The sequence below is a fragment of the Camponotus vicinus genome, unplaced genomic scaffold, assembly GCF_025532165.1.
Source record: "Camponotus vicinus isolate PSW18456_S1 unplaced genomic scaffold, iyCamVici1.0 SCAF_5, whole genome shotgun sequence".
Lineage (NCBI taxonomy): Eukaryota > Metazoa > Arthropoda > Insecta > Hymenoptera > Formicidae > Camponotus > Camponotus vicinus.
Genome location: NW_028141977.1, coordinates 7,191,838 through 7,215,058, shown reverse-complemented (window position 1 = coordinate 7,215,058; position 23,221 = coordinate 7,191,838). Strand labels below are relative to the sequence as shown.

General features: G+C 33.3%; 2 protein-coding genes across 4 annotated transcripts; both read right to left on the bottom strand.

Moving 5' to 3' along the window:
• Positions 1–10,547: 10,547 nt before the first annotated feature.
• LOC145972009 (uncharacterized) lies at positions 10,548–14,848 on the bottom strand. 3 transcript variants are annotated; one of them, XM_083100176.1, is made up of 9 exons: positions 14,759–14,848; positions 14,215–14,342; positions 14,075–14,143; positions 13,622–13,782; positions 13,299–13,519; positions 11,702–11,749; positions 11,377–11,579; positions 11,090–11,304; positions 10,548–10,991 (listed from the first exon to the last, which is right to left on the bottom strand). In XM_083100176.1, exons 7-9 carry the CDS (start codon positions 11,439–11,441, stop codon positions 10,948–10,950), a joined length of 324 nt encoding a protein of 107 aa, XP_082956302.1. In that variant the 5' UTR covers positions 11,442–11,579; positions 11,702–11,749; positions 13,299–13,519; positions 13,622–13,782; positions 14,075–14,143; positions 14,215–14,342; positions 14,759–14,848; the 3' UTR covers positions 10,548–10,947. The 3 variants fall into 3 exon arrangements, 2 of the variants coding, with proteins under 2 accessions (XP_082956302.1, XP_082956303.1); XM_083100177.1 differs by lacking the exon at positions 11,702–11,749; XR_014439018.1 differs by lacking the exons at positions 10,548–10,991; positions 11,090–11,304; positions 11,377–11,579; positions 11,702–11,749 and adding an exon at positions 11,927–11,941 and having other exon boundaries at positions 14,759–14,847.
• A 3,347-nt stretch (positions 14,849–18,195) lies between these two features.
• LOC145972375 (uncharacterized) lies at positions 18,196–19,860 on the bottom strand. The gene is made up of 2 exons (XM_083100935.1): positions 19,686–19,860; positions 18,196–19,583 (listed from the first exon to the last, which is right to left on the bottom strand). The coding sequence occupies exons 1-2, from the start codon at positions 19,858–19,860 to the stop codon at positions 18,196–18,198; spliced, it is 1,563 nt and encodes a 520-aa protein (XP_082957061.1).
• Positions 19,861–23,221: the final 3,361 nt, after the last annotated feature.

The window sequence follows — 23,221 nt, the reverse complement described above, 5'->3', positions numbered from 1 at the left end:
AAGCCCGGGAGAGAAAAATGTTTCAGACAAAAGTTGTTTGGTTTCGAGGGGGCCATAAGATGGTATCATTGGTTTGACCTTGAAGAGTTATTTGAAGGTCACATGAAGGTCACCTTCAATTTCTTAAATGGAACCTACTATTTGTCATTGCATATTCTTGTAGCTTATCTCGAGAGCTTTCCAAAACACTATAATTAAGTACCTTTTCGTTAAGTACTTTTTGAGTTATGAGGCTTGAAATAATTTCTTAATTTTACATAAACCGTAAAATATCTTGTAAAATATTCATTTTTCGATTATCTTATCTTAATACTTTTATGTACAAAATAATGAGAGGAATCAATTGGTGTAAAGAAAACACATAGTTGTTTTTAAGAAAAAATATGGAATTGTTAATTGCAAATTACATATTCTTTCTTCAAAACAACTATGTGTTTTCTTTACACCAGTTGATTCCTCTCATTATTTTGTACGTAAAAGTATTAAGGTAAGATAATCGAAAAATGAATATTTTACAAGATATTTTACGGTTTATGTAAAATTAAGAAATTATTTCAAGCCTCATAACTCAAAAAGTACTTAACGAAAAGGTACTTAATTATAGTGTTTTGGAAATCTCTCGAGATAAGCTACAAGAATATGCAATGACAAATAGTAGGTTCCATTTAAGAAATTGAAGGTGACCTTCATGTGACCTTCAAATAACTCTTCAAGGTCAAACCAATGATACCATCTTATGGCTCCCTCGAAACCAAACAACTTTTGTCTGAAACATTTTTCTCTCCCGGGCTTGGTTTTCGAGTTATTCTCCATTAAAGGTTAAAATGGTCCACCCTGTATATTTGTAATAATTTTATTTATTTACGTATAAATTAATTATTAAAGTAATAAATATTTATTTATTTAAAGGTATAATATATCTATGTATTTTATAAATATATAAAGAAAGGAATGGAAGAATGAATAAATCAATATTGAGAAGATCAGTCTTTATATAATATGGTATAAATATTTTATTACATTTTGTTACAATTTTATTGGTTTTTAAATAAAATTAATTTTGAAAATTTGTGTCGAATATATTCGTTTCTATTAACATTTGTTGCGCGTTTTCCTTCATGAAATAAACGAAGAACTACATATGTAGGACAAATAACTCCCGTTCATGTTGTGATTCTCGGGGTCACTGATCTGTTCTGTTATAATAGAACAGATATTGTCATCGTTAATCTTACTGGCATTTTCAACAGTAAGAAATTGTCCTTCCACCGTATATATACAAGGAATAGCTTTTTCGTGTACAACAACGCATTTTAAATGCTTCCTCAGATCCTCGGGTTTGAAGTGATCTGTACACAATCTGTGCGAGACATACAAATTTTTCTCACTTTTCTTACAGAATTTCAACCACTGCTTCCTGATGTGCTTATTTGATGGAAATCTGTTGACAAATAAAATACATTTAAGTAATTAAAATATAGAAAAAAATATTTTCAATAGTAATTAGTTTAAATAGTTCAATAATTATATCCATTGCTAAGATTGCTGACATCAATAAATTAAATATATTTTTACTCACCGTAAATAGGAAACTGATTTGTCCTTTTTACCACATAAAATACAATATAAACCCATCTTGCTTGAATTTTGACACTGTATGTATGTTCGCGAATGAGCACGTTTTCAAATAAACTGTAAAATCTATCTACGAAATGAATATGTTTCAACATGCGGTTAATAATATAACCTTATTTTTCTCAGACCCGGACCGGCAAGGGACCGGCGCAAACGTAAGCCGCGCGTGCGCACTTTCGAGCAGTAACTCATGAGAGAGAGGCAACGATGATTTTCTTTCTCACTTCCTGCGGACATCTTTTTCTGGTCGAGAACAAAGGCATTCTCCTTCCATATCTATATGTTCTAAGTCGCGGCGCGACATCGGTCCAAGCGAGGTTAGCCGACTCTTGCCAGATGCCGACTCACGGGTCAACGTTGGCAATACCGCGACAACTGTCCGCTGACGCGGTGTCCGACATTGACCTGACATTAAAAAAAAAATTATATTCGTATATTTATTTCGAAATTTTATTACTTTCTTAAAACTGAATTTGTTTCTTAATGATAAATTTGGTTCTTAAAATAATTTATGGAAAATTATATATTTGCGCTAGTTATGACATATGTAGATAATATATAACACTTAAATTAAATGAAGAAGTAGTCTCCCATACAGCACAGGTAGATCCTGAGTATGTACTCACAAGTAACACTACTCAAGTGCCATTCGCCGATATTCTTGAAACTTTGCACACACGTAGTACATCGAAAAACATTAAACACGTGTTTTTTTATTTTGGCTAACAAGACGTTTTAAGGTTAGAAAACGCATTCGAAAGTTTAACACCATTTAGCACAATGCTAACTAACGCTACTCATGAGTGTCATTCTCTTACAGCTTTTACGACATTTCTCTATTATAATTTCATTGTCTGCGTGCTTTTGAGATCGCTAATGACGATTTTGACATTAGTTTAACGAGATTCAGAATGGCAAATACAAAATGGTGGACAAAATCGCAGAAGTTTCAAAAACTTTATTTAACGCCACTTGCGAAGTTTATTAGATACATGATTACGATTTTGGCAACAGTTATATCAATCTAGAGGTGGCGGATGAAAAATTCAATATGACGCATCCAAATGGCGGAAACTGAAGGCAATGGGAAGGTCTATCCAGCCAGTGAAGGCAAGATAGTGGTACTACCCTGGCGAAAATAAATATCGGAGCGTAAGTCGAATGTAAGGAAAGAGTAACAGAAGTGTAAACGAAGTTTTTAGGAGGCGTAAATTGAAACAACGAAACGTAAATGAAGCGTTAACATTTCGTTTACGTTTCGTTGTTTCAATTTACGCCTCCTAGAAGCTTCGTTTACACTTCTGTTACTCTTTCCTTACATTCGACTTACGCTCCGATAATTATTTTCGCCAGGGTATACCCGACCAGTGAAGGCAAGATAGTGGTACTACCCGACCAGTGAAGGCAAGATAGTGGTACTATACCCGACCAGTGAAGGCAAGATAGTGGTACTACCCGACCAGTGAAGGCAAGATAGTGGTACTACCCGACCAGTGAAGGCAAGATAGTGGTACTACCCGACCAGTGAAGGCAAGATAGTGGTACTATACCCGACCAGTGAAGGCAAGTTAGTGGTACTACCCGACCAGTGAAGGCAAGATAGTGGTATTACCCGACCAGTGAAGGCAAGATAGTGGTACTATACCCGACCAGTGAAGACAAGATAGTAGTACTATACCCGACCAGTGAAGGCAAGATAATGGTACTACCCGATCACTGAAGGCAAGATAATGGTACTACCCGACCAGTGAAGGCAAGATAGTGGTACTATACCCGACCAGTGAAGGCAAGATAGTGGTACTATACCCAACCAGTGAAGGCAAGATAGTTGTACTACTCGACCAGTGAAGGCAAGATAGAGATTTGACCCGGCCACTGAAGACAAGGTGCGGCCTTCTCCATATACTTGAATTTTAATTCCCCATATCTTGCTGAAAAGAAAAGGATGGAATTAAAAATATTGCCTTCATTTCACGTATCTTTTGCAGTAGTGAGGAGAAGCATTATAGTCTGGAGCAAAAAAGTGTTGTATACATAAAGATTCGTTGCACCAAGCGCATTTTATGATGGAAATGTTTGTGCAAAACCTACAGTGTGTACCACAATTCTCGAAGCAGTATTCCACAGGTGTTGCACATTTTTCTGGTTTTTCTGAAGTATACCCGCTTTTCCACCAAGCGTATTTGAATAAATTTACAAATCTTGGTGATGAGAACTGGTTATGAATCAATGACTGAATCTTTAAGATGTTATTCCTCAAATGTAAATTGATGTCGTAGTTATATAGTATGATTAAGTCCGAGAAATGTTTAAGAAAGTTCTTCCATGGTCTGAATGTATAAACATCTAATGGCTGGATCATACCAGTTGTTCCTGCGGGAATAGTTAAAATTTTGACTCTTTTACCACGCTTATCTATAACATCGAACTTTTCTTCCGTTTGTCCAGTCCAAGAGTCTAAACATAGAGCCGATGCTTCATTAACATTAGGCAAAAAAGCATCGACAAACCATTTTACAGCAAGATCTGATGAAAGTTTGCCAGATTTCGAAGCAAGCACAAGAATATTTTCAGCTTTATAAATATTGTTTCTGACGATCGGACCAAATTCACCTTGTGTCTCTTGTAACATTATTAGCAAAGGTGACTTTAAGACCCCACTTGCAGATATAAAAGGCTGTATAGTGTAGCTGTGAGTCAGTGAATTTATAGATTGAGCCAAGCATTCAACTTTCAAAGTACCTTTAAATGACAATGTACGCCCTGCATGTGATTCTAAATTAAAGCCTGATTGATCAGAATTGAATACATTATCTTCTCCTATAGATAATATTTCTGATCTCACTGTTGCAACGAATTCATTACTCTTCTGTACGAGAGTTTCTTTACTCGTTATCTGGGTTTTCGTAACAAACTTGTTAATCTTTCTAGATACTATTCTATGTCTCACTTTGAAAGTATGGATCCATTTGGAAGAAGCAGAGAAGAGTTTATTTGATAGTTTAACATCATCCCTTGCTTTCAAAGCCCATCTTTTCAACTCTAAATCATGAACAGGTAGTGATTTTTCCATAGCATTTTTGAATTGATCTAAAACATATGTACTAATACGAAACAATTTCTCATTCCTTGTGCCTCCCTCCGGTACTTGTGCTTCTCACCTGTACAACGTTTTTTTATCTGGAACCTTCTTAAATCTACTTTTTACCGTACTAAAGCTCATGTTACCATTTTTAGCAGATCGCCAAAACTTGACCGCTCTGTTTTTATAATCAACGTCTATCTCAACTTTCAGTTTTTTATCATCTTGAACAACACATTCAAAGTCATCTTCAAAATCGTCATCGACTTCAACAGCATCAGGTATTACGCTGTCATCATTATAACACAATGTTTCGTAAGTTTCAGTGAACACGTTGGAACCAACAGAAGATTTAATGAGATCTTCCAAATAAGCTGCAAATGATCTTTCATCTTCTGTCACAATCGATTCAACATCATACTGCGAATCACTGAAACTATGTGTTAGTAAACGAAGAATATTTTTTGGATTCATAGACATGTTTTGATGAATTTTTTCGAGAAAAACGCAGAGAAAGAATAGTACTTAACGTTATTACAATTAATAACAAATAGTAGACGTGGAAACAGCTGATGAAAACCTATTTGTTGTAAATTGTATTCAAAGAGATACACAATGTAGAAAATATTAAAGCCGTGCTGTGAAAACGGCCGATGAAAAACTAATTGTTATCAATTGTAGTTCGAAAATACGCAATGAAAAAAGATAATACTTCGTGAATATAACTTATTGTAATCAGAAACCTGTCGTATTGCTCCCTGATTTCAACCTTTAAAAACGATTGATGAAACCTTATTCGTTATGAATGGTATTAGCAAAAGTTGCAATAATGATAATGAAATGCGGTAAAAATATAATTCATTTTGACAATATATGTGCAAATTGTGGTATCGTAAGCATATTAGACGAAACTTGAACATATAAGTTACCATCGGCCGTTCTGATTACTATATGTCAGATTGTATAATTGGAAACATTAAAAAGACCTAATAATCCTGTCTTCATAAGGTTCAATTTCTTAAAATTTCGTGATTTGCTTATTGTTTCCGTCATTTGAAAGAAGGGTGTTAAGAAATTTGCCCACCGATATTTGCCCAGTCACATTTTGACATCCTTCGTATGACTACTATTAAATTTGCCATTTTTCATCAGCCTCTACATTGATATAACTGATGTCAAAATCGTCATTAGCGATCTCAAAAACACGCAGACAATGAAATTATGATAGAGAAATGTCGTAAAAGCTGTAAGAGAATGACACTCATGAGTAGCGTTAGTTAGTATTGTGCTAAATGTGGTGTTAAACTTTCGAATGCGTTTTCTAACCTTAAAACGCCTTGTTAGCCAAAATAAAAAAACACGTGTTTAATGTTTTTCGATGTACTACGTGTGTGCAAAGTTTCAAGAATATCGGCGAATGGTACTTGAGTAGTGTTACTTGTCAGTATATCGCAAACGTAGATTGTGTATATCCCACTAATATTCGATATAGATACTATGATATTTTGAGAATGTACGGAGGATGTTCCTATGTCTGCCTTAGAAACCTACTCAGTATATACTCAGAATATTTCTTGGTATATTATGAGTATATTTTTAGAATATTTTAAGCATATTTTTACATTAATAAATTATATATGAATATAGAAGACAGTTGGACTATACATATGTAGAATAAAAAATAGATTCTTCGTGATGTAAAAAATAAATAAAAATGTGAAATTATTTACTTTATAAACAAAATTTCAGACAAAAATGTTATTTCTAATAGATGAATATAAAACGTTTGAAAAACACCTATTAGTGTTTATTAAATGATTCTTATTGAAATATTGATCTCGATAATCTATGTACAATTATGTAAGTACACTCGGTAATAGATGAAATACCTTAATAAATGCAGTAAATGGATTACTTCTCATTTTAATTTCAAATAATCTGTTTAATATTCTGAATTCCAACAAGGAATCCAGATTATTAGACAAATTACTTTAAATTAAGTCAGTTTATTATAAATTAAACTGACTAAAAAGAAAAAAGAAGAAACTTTGGAATTCATGTTAGTACCAGTCCTTTATGTCCATTTCACCAAAAATTAAGTACGAGTTTGGTGGCGCGCGTAACGGCAAAATGAAGAAACACATGCAATATTATAGAGTATCCTGAAAATATACGAGAAAGAATATACTAATACGAGATATTCAAAGTATATTCTGAGAATATATGAAAAATAATATACAACAAGAGATGTTATGAGATTATTCTCAGTATATTACATCTGTAACGTATATTTACAGTGTGAGTATAGAATATTCGAATGATATCATGTGCTGTGTGGGCTACCACTTAAGGCAGTTGGCTCACGATCCAGAGGTCCCGAGTTCGAGTCCCACCAAGGTAAGTGTGTTTTTCAAATACGAGAAAACATTTAATCCATTACAAAAAACGCTAATTTTCAGATAGAATCATCATATAGGCTGCATCTTAAAAAACAAACGTAGTTAAAAAAAGTAATAAAATTTCGAAATAAATATACGAATATAATTTTTTTTTATGTCGGGTGAATGTCGGAAATCAATGTCGGAAATCAATATATATATATATATACGTGATTACAAAGGATATCATACTGTATCTAGTTAAATGTAAGACAATAAAAATGCGATGTAACACTTAGTAAATAATTTGTAACAAGCACGCAACAATAAAAAACAAAAACCTATATTTGTTACTTTCATTATAAAAATATATCTTTATATAATAATATACAAATATATATATATTCATATCCATTTATGCATCAGCATATCCGTTTTTATATGGACAAAATTGATATATAAGTTTGTATAACTAGATATAATCAGTTTTGTCTAATTATATATGAAAAATTTTTTACCGGGTAGTTTCCATCGAAGTCTTCAATCCGATTCTGCTTCGGTGCGCATCGGATTTAACATACTGTTTCCATCGAAAGTAGAATAGAAGTGAGGAAGATTAAATTTCAGTGCAGCCAATTTAACTTTTGTTGAATGTAATACAGTATGTGATCTAACCACAGACATCTATACTATATACTAGACCGCTAACTTGCGTCAAATACATGTCCACGAAATTTATGTACTAAATTCTCACGCATGCGTAACGTTGGTGGACAGCAGTCACGTTTGTGATTGGTTGACGTTATGTACAATGTACATAAGTATGTAATTTGTGTATAAACTTACAGTTGAATATAAGTTTTTAAATAATATATAATGTTCTTCGTTTTTAATTAAAATTTATCACAGCCTTTAAAGATAAAATATATCAAAATATATTTAAAAGGTATATAATTAAAATCAAGATATAATTAAAATCAAGATTAAAAATATATATAGAAGATTAAAAATATATAAAGATTAAAAATATATGTATATAACATTTATATATATATTTATATTTATTTTATTACAAAATTAAAAGTTTATAATGTAAAAAGTACAAGTTTTAAGGTGAAAACTTAAATATTAGCTGGCTACAAGTGTCCACCATATTAGTTTTCCACCAATATTACGCATACGCGACCGCCATATTACATGGTTTTCGGGGACACATTTTATGTACAAAATCAATGGGAGTTAGCGATCTAGTTATAGTATAGATATCTGTGGATCTAACCTGTAAATATATGGTTGGCACTATTTATTATCAAGCGTTTCCACGGATTAAATTTGGTATCAGTTCGCTGCCACTCCGATAAGGGTGCAGTCCCACCGTGGGACTCCCACGTAGAAGAAAAAGCGGAACGGAAAAGAAGTATAGTGGGGGTAACCAATCAGAACGTTTCTCCAAAAGACATATCTGTTCCGATTTTAAATAACCGGGTTCCCCATGTACCGGAAAAAGCGGAAATAAGTAAGAGTAAAAAATTATTTTTTATGAATTATAGTTAACAAAAATAATCAATTTTGTAAAAAAATATCTTTTTATAATAAATGGAAAATTCCAATGGAATATAATTTACGAAAAAACAAAGCTAATTCAGAATTATTGTAAATTTTAGGTTAGAATTTTTTCCGTTTTTCCATAAAATATATTCCATGGGGAACCCAGTCATATAAAAGCGGAATGGAATAAAGAACTTTATAATAATATAAAAATTTAACAAGAGAAATATATTATTTTAGTGTAATTTTGTTGTTTTTATATTTTGTGAAAATATAAAATTAAACTAAACTATTTATATGAAACGATGATAAAATTACATTTTATATTTTAACAAATATTTTATTCAGAATAATATATTTTTAATAAATATTTTAATAAATATTTTATAAAAAATATTTTTTATTTATTTTAGGAAATTGAAATAATGAAAGCAAATAAAATATTATTACTATTAATAAAGAGAATTAGAGAGTGGAAAACAACTCCACAATTAAGATGCCAAAAGGAATTGCGTCGGAGAAAATTATTACAAGCTTTTTTAATTTACAAATTATTAAAAAAAGTAGAAGAAGAAAGAAAACAACGAAGATTTTGGGTTCGACCAATATTTAATGAAGAAAGAAGATATAATCAAGGAGCAAGTAATAATTTAATCAAAGAAATGGAAAATATTGATCCCGAAAAATATCTTGAATATTTGCGAATGAGTGTAACATCATTTACTGAATTATTAAATTTAATCGAGCCAATAATCATGAAACAAGAAGCTATAAGAGTTCCAATATCTGCATATACACGTCTGCAACTCTGCTTACGCTATTTGGCATCAGGTGACAGTATGTCATCAATATCTTTTGCTTTCCGAGTTGGAGTAAATACTGTGTCAAAAATTATAGCAGAAACTTGTGAAGCTATTTGGGATATTTTAAAAGAAAAAGTTTTTTCTGAAATTACAGAAGATTTATGGATAAAGAAAGCTATTGATTTTGAAAATATATGGGATTTTCCAAACTGCATTGGAGCAATTGATGGAAGGCATATGGAACTCCAGGTTATTTGTTTATTATGTATTTATTTATTTATCAAATTTAATAAATTACTATTTTTTTTAAACATTTTTTATGATGCAGGTTCCACCTCATAGCGGTTCAACTTATTATAATTATAAAGGCAGTCACAGTGTTGTACTTCTAGCACTTGTAGATGCAAACTGCATTTTTACTATAGTTGATATCGGAGCAGAAGGAAGACGAAGTGACGGGGGTATACTCCAGGAGAGTGAACTTGGACATCGTTTAGAAAATAATCGTTTAAATTTGCCAAAAGTAAGATCAATTTCAGAGAATGGTCCTGAATTGCCTTACGTTATTGTAGGTGAAGCATTTGCTTTAACTTTATATATGTTACGACCATATCCACGAATGGGTAATTTAAACCTACAGAAAAAAGTTTTTAATTATCGACTAAGTCGTGCTCGAAGGATTGTTGAATGTGCTTTCGGAATTTTAACTGCAAAATGGAGAATTTTTAGAAGATCTCTAGCAACAAATGTTGATCATGCTATTTCTATTATTAAAGCTGCCGTATGTTTACACAATTTTTTAATGATTAAAGATCTTTCTCTCCCTACAAAACAAAGAACATATTCTATTAATATTCCACAAGATACAAATAGTTGTCAAAAAATTCAAATTCCGGAAATACTAACAAATAATAATATTCAACGCGGTGGAACTATTAGAGATTTATTTGCAAATTATTTTTGTACAACTGGAGTTATTGAACAGCAATGGGAAAAAGCATACAATAATGATTTTTAAATAAGATTTTATAAAAACAATTTTTTTTATTTTTATAAAAGCAATTACATTTTTTTAATGTAATACATTTTTTTAACATTTTTTAAACATTTTATTATATCTAATAGATTGTAATTAGAATTAGTATTAGTGTAGTAATAATAGTTATAGAAATTATAAGTATAAAATATTATATAAATAAATAAAAAAAATTAATTCTTTATGTTGCTATATATATATATATATACATAGTTATAGTCATATATTATAAAGAAACAATAATAAATGTAATAATGTGTAATATAAGTAATAATAAAGCATGAAAACTATTATGTTAATAATCCTAGTTCTTCTTCAACTTCGCGTAATCTTGATAAAAACTCTATTTCTAATTTTGATCTTTCCTTATAAGGAAGTTTACGCATTCCTTCTGATAGATGTAACATAAATCCTTCTACAGGACATGGCTGTACGTTTTGCTTTAAAGTTTCAATAAGAACTTTTTCATATTCTTCTTTTCAAGTTCTTCAGAACTTGATTTTTTCTTTCTGTAAAAAATCAATGTATGAAACAAAATTATTATTATTATTATTAAAATTATTAACTTATTTAATATTTGTAATTAATAAACAATAAAAATATGTACTTTTTCTTTCTGATGACGAAGAATTTGTAGAAGAAGTCGAAAGGGCTGAATGTGATATATTTTCATTATCATTGCTTTCATTATTAAAAAAATCGCCAAATACATTATCTGATGAGTTATCATTTAATGTTAATGACGTTGATTGATCTGTAATATCAGTTGAAGTTGAAGCTTGTATATCATCTGGTATTGTATCTCTTAAGGATATAATAGTTCTAAAATAAAAATTATAAATTATAAATAAACATTAATCGAAAATATCACTAAACGTTTTCAATTAAACTTACTGTCGATGTTCTAATACATCGTTAAGAAAATTCATTGCATTATAATGACGAAATGAAGGTTTCATTTCTTCATTTTTTGGTTTTCCAGCTGCACCACTTCTTTTTTCGTTTATTCTGTAATTTTTTAAGCGTATTTCTTGCTTTTCTGTAGCAATCTTTTAAATAATTTCAACGTTTTTCAGCTTCTACAGGTGTATATAATCCTGAAACGTAAATTTTTATTATCAATGTATACACACACGCACATATATATATATATATATATATATATATATATATATATATATACACACACAAACATATATACAGTAAATATAAATTTTACCTTTTAAATATTCCCAGCAAACACAGATATATAACTATCATGTTGTTACTATATAACGAAATATAATAAATAATATAACGTATACGGTACATGTAACGTAAATGTTAGTTGAAATTTCCCACTCATGGATTATTACAGTTGTATAACATAAATATAACAGATAACAAATAAAATATATAAAAGTTATATAGCAGCTATATTACTTGCATTATTGTAATATAACTATACTGTTATCTGTAACTGTATATTAACTTATAATTTACCTTTGTACATAGCCAGAAAAGATCTTTGAATTAATTCTAAGCGAAAGCTATTTCATTTGCTTTCACTGGAATTAATTCAAAGACCTTTTCTGGGATGTACAAAAGGACATATACAGGGTGACCCATTTTAACTTAGGCAGCCAAATAACTCGAAAAATAAGCAAGATAGAGAAAAATGTTTTAGACAAAAGTTGTATGGTTTCGAGGGGGCCATAAGATGGTATCATTGGTTTGACCTTGAAGAGTCATTTGAAGGTCACGTGAAGGTCACTTCAATTTTTTTAAATGGAATACCCTATATATTTTTGTACATTCTTGTAGCTTATTTCGAGAGCTTTCCAAAACACTATAATTAAGTACCTTTCCGTTAAGTACTTTTTGAGTTATGATGCTTGAAATAATTTCTTAATTTTACATAAACCGTAAAATATCTTGTAAAATATTCATTTTTCGATTATCTTACCTTAATACTTTTATGTACAAAATAATGAGAGGAATCAATTGGTGTAAAGAAAACACATAGTTGTTTTTAAGAAAAAATATGGAATTGTTAATTGCAAATTACATATTTTTTCTTCGAAACAACTATGTGTTTTCTTTACACCAATTGATTCCTCTCATTATTTTGTACATAAAACTATTAAGGTAAGGTAATCGAAAAATGAATATTTTACAAGATATTTTACGGTTTATGTAAAATTAAGAAATTATTTCAAGCCTCATAACTCAAAAAGTACTTAACGAAAATGTACTTAATTATAGTGTTTTGGAAAGCTCTCGAGATGAGCTACAAGAATGTACAAAAATATATAGGATGTTCCATTTAAAAAAATTGAAGTGACCTTCACGTGACCTTCAAATGACTCTTCAAGGTCAAACCAATGATACCATCTTATGGCCCCCTCGAAACCATACAACTTTTGTCTAAAACATTTTTCTCTATCTTGCTTATTTTTCGAGTTATTTGGCTGCCTAAGTTAAAATGGGTCACCCTGTATATGTTTTTGTATAATATGAAAGGGAAAAATATATTGATTATCATTTTATTATATATATATATATATATATATATATATATATATTTTATTATCTCCTTTTAAAGATAGTCTGCACTAATCTAGTCCTTCAAGGAACATAAATATACATATGCATCTGATTGTCATGTACAAAAAACAAAAAATGACTCGACATGGTCGTGTACAAAAACAAAATAAAAATTATATCTAATAACGGTTTGTAAAATTTGTATACAATAAAAATATTTGAATACTTATTAGCACAGGGTAATTGACTTTTTCGAAAGTTAAATAAAATGCTCGTGTACTCGAACTTACTTCTTAATCTATAATCTATATAATCTGTCTTATAATATTTATCTTTAATATAAAAAAAACTTTTTTTATTGCTTTATTCGTTTATTTCATTATTATCTTCGTCGGTGTTTTCCTTCGCTCTCTCTCTCTCTTATTTCTCTGACTTGCAGAACGTATCCATTCTGCAGTAATATTATCGAAGTCTGTTTCAGTAAATATGGCATAACGTGATGTTACCTCTCCTGAAAAAAATAGATAATACAAATATAAAAAAACGTAGATCATACAGTTAAGGAAAACAGTAAGACATTGTACACATTCACTCACGAAAATCTATAACATACTTTTCATAATTTTTAATAAAATGTAAATTAGAAACTCGGAAATTATTTCGCAACCCTTTCCAAGAGCATTTTATTGCACATTCATTTGTTATTGTTTTGCTTAATATTCGATGAATATTATCCTTGCCATTGTGTCCGCCACTTTTTGACATAAACTCTTTCTATAAAAAAGATAAAAGTAAATATATTTAACATGTATTCCAATTAAGCACACTAATAATATATTATAAAAAGAGTATAACATGAAGTTCTTCATTAATAATTTTTTTGTCTAATAAAATATTTTTGGTAATATTTTTTAATGAAATAACTGTGTTTACATATTATTAAAAAAGAAATGCGAACAACTCAGGGCATATTTAACTTAAGAATCTCAAAAAATCTCAATCAAATCTCAAAAATATGTCTATATCATAATTAACGCACAATTGTAGCAAGAATTTTTATACTTACAAATTGTATCACTGCCTCATTTTGGCATTTTGATTATAGTTTTAAAAATTGTCCAACTTTCCAATTTTTCTATGTATTATGTAACAGATAGATAATAATTGTTATAAATATCAACATATATTATTTACTTTAATGCATACCTAATTAATGCGTAACAAAAAATCCAACGTATTCTGTCCAACATATTCTGTCCTACCCCAGCAAAATATCCAATGTGTTGGTTGTCCAAACATATATGCATGTACATAAAGATCTCTGAGAAATTGGTCTGCAATATAACACAAGAAATTTTAATTATTTAATGGTAAAACAATTTATTGTAGTCAGTCTATGTAAAATGGTGTGGTAAATTCTACATGCAGAAGTCACATTGCAAGAATGCAATGTCAAATCATGTCTATTTATACGAAAGTTTTAGAAATACTTTTTATTATCAATCATCTTTAGTGCTTTTATATATTTGATAATGATAAACATTTTTAAATGTTTCCGCAGAAATACAAATAACCTAGTATTCTTGCAATGCGACTTTTGCGTGCATAACCTTTACTACATCATTTCACATGCATAAAAAAATATTGTTGGAAAAATATGGACAAATATATATATTTATACTTTTCTTTATAATAATATTTATTTTGAACGTTTTTAATTAATATTGCTATTAGAAATAAAAAGGATTACCTTGAATGAAAAAAGCACTTAACCAAAACTCACACGCGGCTAGTACTACGAGATGAGGAAAGAATGCAAAGGCGCCAACCATAGACTATGTCTATGGCGCCAACGGGGGCCAAAGGCGGTAAAGACGGGAACACTTCAAATGTATATATTACATTCATGTTATAATATATATAATATAATATTAATATAACATTGCTATATAACACGTTTTATAACAACAAAGTAACGATAACATAATACTTATTATGTTACGTGATATGTTTAAGTTATATTGCTGTTATAGTGATAATAACCAGTATATAACATAACAATGAAATAATTATAAAACATAATTACATTGCAGTTGTAAGAGGAAATTATATCATTTCAATGTTAACAACATGTAACAGCCGTTGTATTACCTGTTACTTCTGTGTTGCACAACAATTATATTCTGTGTTTGCTGGGTTGGCTTACGTCTTTCCATAAATCATCTTTTTTTAGTCTTCCTCGCTCTTTTAATGGTATACGATAATCATATAAAGCACGCCTTTTTTGAACAGCACTGATTAAATCCTCATCCAATTTTAATTTGTCATAAGCACGGTCTTACATACAAGTCTGGAAACTCCGGTGGTGGGGGAGGTCTCACTTAGTGTGTCCGTTTTTCGGGAGTTCACGGCTTGCCTGCTAGGTTCGCTGCGATCTAGAAGTCGCATTTTAGACGTATGTTAGAGAGAGAACGATTACTGCCGTCTATCTCTGTCTCTCTCGCTCGTATTGCGACTTCTAGTCGAAAAACGGACACACTAAGTGAGACCTCCCCCACCACTAAAAAAGGCCTGAGTTTCCAGACCTGTATGTAAGACCGTGGTCATAAGTAATAGTTTCCTCGACACTTCACTTTTCTTTATCAATATTATTTTTTTGTTGAAAATTTAATTGATTTTGTGATATATCTAAATAAATATAATAATACTTGTTTATTATATTTTATTATAGTTCCTTAATATTTTATGATCTATTTCAAATACTATTTGCTGATAAATTTAATCATTTATACTGCATTGAATTTGTGCGCACACTAAAGTATTACACATACCAAGTATCTAAATGCAATGATATAATATAAGTATACTTTGACGGTAAAATAATTCATATTCTAAATAATACGCACATAATATCATATTCTAAATAACGATATCAGTAGTGAGTATTTAATCATTCAAAACGTTTATATACTGTTTTATTTAACTGTTTCATGTGTAATAGAGTATTACTAATTAAGTTCAGATACAGTAAAATTATTTTGAATATAAATAAAATATTGAACGTACACGTCGAAACTGTTACAAACAGGGCATCGATCATGTAATTTTGAGCGGAATTTTTCACTTTTCACTTTTCACTCAATGATTTCACGTGAACTTTTTCACGAATCACTGTGCGATTATGTAGCTAAATCCGTGAAAAGTGAAATTACCAAAGGCGGAGACTAAAACCTATAGATTACAAAATTACTAATATTATTAGATTTGTAAATCGCGAAAATGATTTATTGATGATTTATTTGTAAATACTATACCTTTAGAAATATAACCGTTTCTTGTATCTCACAGTTGTAACACAATAGATATATATTACAAAGTTACTAGATTTTCACTTTTCCGCCAGGAAATTTGATGGCGAAAAAGTTCACGTGAAAAGTTTCACATTTCCACGTTTTGTCGAGTTACATGATCATAAGTTCACGTGAAACTTTTCACTTTTCGCCTTTCCGCCCTAGGGGAAAATGAAAAGTTTCACGTGAACTCATGATCATGTAACTCGACAAAACGTGGAAATGTGAAACTTTTCACGTGAACTTTTTCGCCATCAAATTTCCTGGCGGAAAAGTGAAAATCTAGTAACTTTGTAATATATATCTATTGTGTTACAACTGTGAGATACAAGAAACGGTTATATTTCTAAAGGTATAGTATTTACAAATAAATCATCAATAAATCATTTTCGCGGTTTACAAATTTAGTAATAATAATCTTTATTGTTCCCTCAGGGTTACAATCTATTACAAAAAAAATCTTAAATCTACGTTTATCCTAAACTTAACCTATATTTATTAACTACTTGAGGGATCGCGAATCTCTTCGCTCCCCCTCCCTCCTTTACACACACACACACACGCCCTCGACTTCCGCTTCCTCTTGCTTTTCATTCAACCTCTCAACTCCGTCGTCCCTCCCTCTACCCTCTCTCTCTCTCTCTCTTTCACTCTCACTCTCACTCTCACTCTCTCTCTTCCTCTTCCTCTGCCTCTCTTCTCCCTCCTCTATCTTTTCTTACTTCTCTTTCTTTATCTCTCTCATCCACCATTCTCCCTCCCCTCCTCCCCCCAATATCCACCCTGCCATTTCCTGCCAGCTTTCCCCCCAGTCCTCCACACTCTACACCCCTCCCATACGTGTTCCCAAGTCTCCGTTTCCCCTTTACATAACCTACACATCCTTTTATCTTCCTCTTCCCAATAATTACTCTCGCCTATCTCATTCCCCAATCTAAACCTCAATACCCTCCTCCACCTGCTCTCTCCCCATCCCTTCTTTAAATATTCTGGTATTCCTTCTTCCTTTATCATCTTATACCATCTGTTATATCTTGAGTCTCTTATTCTTCCTTCTCTCTCCAATCTTTGCTCCTCTTTGTCCCTCTTAATCAATTCTTCAAACCATTCATCCCCTTCCTCTCTCTTCCTCTCTACCCAATCCTCCATCCCCTGCTTTCAAAGAACCTCTTTCTCTCCTCCTCCCACTCTGATCCTACCTTTCCCTCCCTCGCCCCCTCCCTCAATTCCTTCCAGCATAGTCTCGTCAACTCACTACCTTTCCCTTCCTTCAGCCTTTCCTCAAATCCCCAAGCTCTCCTTCCCGCTCTTTCTCTTAACTTTCCCCTCTTAATTTCTTCTCTTATCAAATATCCTGGTGTTCTTCTCTCTAGACCCATTACCCACCTCATATATCTTTCCTCCAGTCTTTCTATTCCTTCCCTTTCTTTCCAACCCCATATCTCAACTCCATAGCACAATATTGTCCATATTAGCCTGTCAAACAGCCATAGCCTTCTACTCCAATCCTTGCCAAACTTTCTCCTCCCTATTCCCCATACTTCTCCCATTACCGCCGCCGCCCTCTTAATCCTTTCCCTAATATGCACTTCTTATCCTCCATTCCTCTGCAACGTATACCCCAGGTACCTAACTTCCCTTACCTCCTCCATCCTTTTTCCTTTCCACCTCCACTCTCTCTTCTTCATTCTACCTCCTCCCTTCTTAAACCTCATTACCTTCGTCTCACCTACATTCAACTCTAAACCTTTCCTCTCTATATATTCCTCCAATCTACCAATCATGCTCCTCATTTCATCTTCCTCCTCCGCCAATAGCACTATATCATCCGCATAAGCTAAGGTATTATCCTTTCTCCCCTATTCATCTTGATCCCTCCCCACTTCACCTTTCCCATCTCCTCCTCCAAGTCCGCAATCATTATACTAAATAACAACGAACTCAATGGACATCCCTGTCTTACCCCCCTTGCCGTCCAAAAACTCTCCCCCGTTTCCCCTCCTGCTCTTACCCTACTTTTCGTCTCTCTCAGTGCTTCTTTCACTCTCTCCACTAAACCCTCTCTTATCCTTCTCATCCTCATTGTCTCACATAATACCTCTCTGTCCACCGTGTCAAATGCCGCCTTCAAGTCCACAAATAATGCCACTACTCTCTTTCCCTTTCCCAATTGCCTATTTATTAGATAATTTACCACATATATGTTATCCATTGTACCTATTCCCTTCCTAAACCCTGTCTGATTCTGCGGAATCACCCTTTTAGCCTCACATTCCTCCCTCAGTCTTTCCGTCTCTAATGCCATCTTTTCCCTAAACATTTCTCTACCCTCCTCATCCCATATCACTCTTCCCACTCCTTCTATCCTTTCCCCTCTCCTCTTCCTCTCCACTTTCCCTTCCACCCATACTTCCACCGGATGATGATCTGATTCTATTCTATCTCCTATTCTCATTCTTTTGATTCTCCCTCTCACATCCTCATCTCCAATCACATAATCTATTACTGTATATCCCTTACCCCCCGTAAACGTAAATTCGCCTTCCTCATCCCCCCTCATATTTCCATTAAAAATACTCCATCCTTTTTCTTCAACCAATTCTACTAACTTTCTTCCGTCTCTATTTATCTTTTCGTCCTTTGATCTCCTTCTTTTCTCACCTCCTGATTCCCCCTCCTCTTCCTCTCCCACCGCTCCTCCCTCTCTTCCTGTTCTCGCATTAAAGTCCCCACCTATCAGTATTCTACTTCCCACTTCCTTTTCTTCCATCCATCCCCCCATATCCTTTAACACTTCCTCTAAATTCCCCTTCACATATACTCCTATTATTTTCCACCTTTCCCCCCCCACTCTCACTCTTCCTCCAATCATTCCCTCCCTTTCTGATTTTATTTCCTGTCCTTCCTCCATTACTTCTTTTCTTATCCCCATAGCCATTCCTCCCATTGCTCTCCCTTTCCTACTTCTCCTTTTTGCTATTTGTGTCCCCCATTTATATCCTTTTGGTAATTTTCCTTTTATCCTGTCCCATCCCTTCTCATCCACCCATGTCTCTGACAACACAATTACGTCCCAATTTTCCAACCCCTTCCAAAAATCTCTGTCCTTATTCCTCAACCCCGCTACATTCCAGAATGCCACCCTCCATTCTTCCCTACCAATCTCCCCTCTCTTCTCCTCCCCCGTTATCCCCCCATTCTCTTCTCCACTTATCTTTCTTCCCCCTGTATTTCTCCTCTTATCTCACCTCTTTCATCTCTCAATACCTCTCCTTCGTCATCCCACCTCCACCATTGGTCCCCTATTCTCATTCTCCCTCCTCTTACCCAAACTCTTCTTCCCTTCGCCTCCTCCATTTTTGCCTCCATCTAACCTCCATCTAACCCTCCTCTCCCTCCACGACAGGTCCTCCAGAATTCTCTCCTTTCTACCTCTTAAATTCTTTTTTTTCTCCATCACCTCCCATTTTTGCTCCTCACTTTCTAACCTGACTAATAGCATCTCCCGCCCTCTTTCTTTCACTTCTCCTATCCTTTTAACTTCCCCTACTTCCACCTTCGCTCCCACTATCCTTAATATCTCCTCCACTGCCTTTCTTCTTCCTCCCTCCTTTACTTCTACATCTCTTATTACCACATTCCTCCTCCTCTCCTCCCTCTCTCTGGTGTCTAACCTTCTTTCTAACTCACCTACCTTGTCTATTATCTTATTCCCCCCTGTACTGCCTTATATCACGTTATCCTCCTTCCTCTCTCCCTCCTCCAATTTTCCTATTCTTTCCTTCATCTCCTCTAGCTTCCTCCTCAACTCCCCCCCTCTCCTCCCTCCATTCCTTCTGTTGCTCTCTGAACTCCCTCCTCATTTCCTCCATCTTCTCGTTCAACCCACTTCCCTGTTCTCTACATTCTCTTCTTACTTCCTCCATCGCTCTCTCCGTTCTTTCTGCCATTCTCTCAAAGCTCTCTTTCATTTCCCTCATCCACTCTCCCAGCTCACTCATCTCTATATTCTTCACCGGCGATCTTTCTATTATTTTACTTTTCTTAAATATCTCCTCCTCTCCCCCTCCACTCCTCTCCAATTCCTCCCTCTTCCTTTTCCACAACTCGTCTAAACTCCCTATACTCCCCCCCTCTCCCTCTCCTTCCTTCCTAATACACCTACTCTCTCCTTTGACACCGTCTCCATTTGAGCCACGCGCGCTTCTCTGTTCCCCCTTCTATCCCTACTGTATACTTTATGCCCCTCGTGCGCCTCGTTGTTTCCTACCTATCTACTCACTGTCTATGCCAACCGCCCGATTTCCTATGTCTCTATCTACTATCCCCCTATTCTATGCCTTTTACTCTGTCACCTCGCTTCCCTTTTATTACACGTTTTTTCCCTAATCCGGCCCTCCTCTTATTCCCTCTATACTCTCTCACACTCTTTCTCACCTCCGCTCTCACACTCCACCACTCTCACTATCACCACCCTTCTGCAATTCTCACTATTTCTCACTATCACACTTGCCTACTTTCCACGTGTCAACCGTTATTGCACCGGAAGCGAAAGTCCTACAAATTTAGTAATATTAGTAATTTTGTAATCTATAAGTTCGTTTCCGCCTTTGGTAATTTCACTTTTCACGGATTTAGCTATATAATCGCACAGTGATTCGTGAAAAAGTTCACGTGAAATTATTGAGTGAAAAGTGAAAAATTCCGCTTAAAATTACATGATCGATGCCTAGATACCGCTATCTTGTTTAACTAATATCCCATGGGAACATGCATGCATGTTGCGAACCACGCGGCCAATATTCAAACTATACAAACCGAGGACAAAAAGCGGGACACCTCCCACCAACGGAGTTTCCAGACCTGTATGTAAAATCGTGGTTATAAATCGATATTCCCATCATCTTGAATGTGGTTTAATTTTTTCAGCTTTTCGTTGAATCGCGAAATACTGAAATTCTGAACGAATTAAACTTGTCGCTAGAAATGTAAGTCCAATACATTCAAATTTCTCATATTAACAGGCCTGTTCGTAACAGTTTCGTCATGTACGTTCAACATTTATTTTATTTATATTCAAAATAATTTTACTGTATCAATATTGTTTTTTTTTTAAATGTTTTATTAATAAGTTTACATAATAAGCGATATAAGTGGTAATCGGAAAGGATAAGCAAATGTATCTTTGTCTCTGTGTCAAACATTGACATGTGAATAGATAGACGGAGCATTAGCTATCGATTAGGACGAGGGGGGCTTTGATATTCGCGGTAAGGGAGGACTCTATGAACTTCGGTTGAATTCGGTTATTCCCGATAATGATCGGTTAATAATTCGACTCCAATCATTAACATCAAAGTTCAGCTCACATGTATTGTGCGAAGTTGTGTTGTGACTAATGTCATATTATTTTTATATTTATTATATTATTTTTAAATTTATATATATTTAATATTGTTTAATATATAATATATATATTTATTTCTTTATTTATTTACTTATTAAATAATATATATACATAATATTATATATATATATATATATATATATATATATATATGTGTATGTATGTATGTATATTTTATATATTATTTAATATTATTATATATTTTCATATTATTTTTATATTTAGCGGCGTTAGCGATTTTCTCTAAATAAATACTTTTTAAACATGTCTGTGAAAATCTAATTGAGAATCGATGATGTCAATGGAATCGTCATGTAATGTCAAATTGTGCCGAATATAGTCGAACGTTGACGGAATTAACCGAAGTTCATGCACTCCCCCTTACTGCATTTATCAGTTACCCCTCTCAAAAGGCTCCGTCTATCTATTCAGATGTCAATGGTGTCAAAAGAGAATTGCGCATGCGCGCCTGAACATCCCTCGATCGCAACGACTCGTGCGGACATACAGGAAACTATCAATTTCGAGACACCTAAGCGGGACACCCCTACCACCGAAAAAGTAGACCAGTTTCCAGACCTGTATGTAAGACCGTGGTTAAAATAATCATCCGCTATAATGGCGACTATGGTGGAGGATCAGAATTCGATTGATATGAATAAGGATTCGTCGTAAGTTTCGACGCGGATAAATCGCTGTAGCGAGCTTCGTTCGCGAATTATACGATTAATTACGAATGACGGAGGCGGTGTCCGTCATGCTGGTATATTACGACTCGGTGCAGTTTAACCTAGATTGCATCGTTCGCGCTTGCGCTTCCTAGGGCGGTATTTTTTAATTGCATCGTGTTGTTTTTGTTTTCTAGATTCGACCAGGTCACGCATAATTGGGTGGACATCTCTCGAGAGTTCTTCAAGGCAATCACAGGGCAATCACCCTATTTGATTGACAGATTAATTATGTTATGTATTTGTCCCGATAATCTTTTGTTTTTCATTCGTCCACGCACAGACTTCTATATATACTAGACTGCTAACTCCTTATATATAAGACGGCTTCGATTTTATGTACAAATCACAGATAGGTATATAAAGGTATTCTATTCTGCGCATGCGCTCTGCGATAACGCATGTGTATATGTATATACATACGCAAGCTACATACGCAAGGTTAAGTAAACATGCGCAGAATAAGTCACGTTAGTACATAAAATGTGAGGACATTTTATATAAGCAAAATATGGGGAGTTAGCAGTCTAATTATATTAGAAGTCTGTGCGTCCACGTCGCTTTCACTTTTCCCTTTAAATTCTGTTCCGATCTAGTGCTATGAGTACTGAGAGAACCTGCTCTTTTCTTTAGTATTACATTCTTTACATTTTTACACTTTCTATGTTTAAAATAAGACAAATATACTTATTCTTTAGAGGAAAAAAAACAGATAAATCAAAGAGATG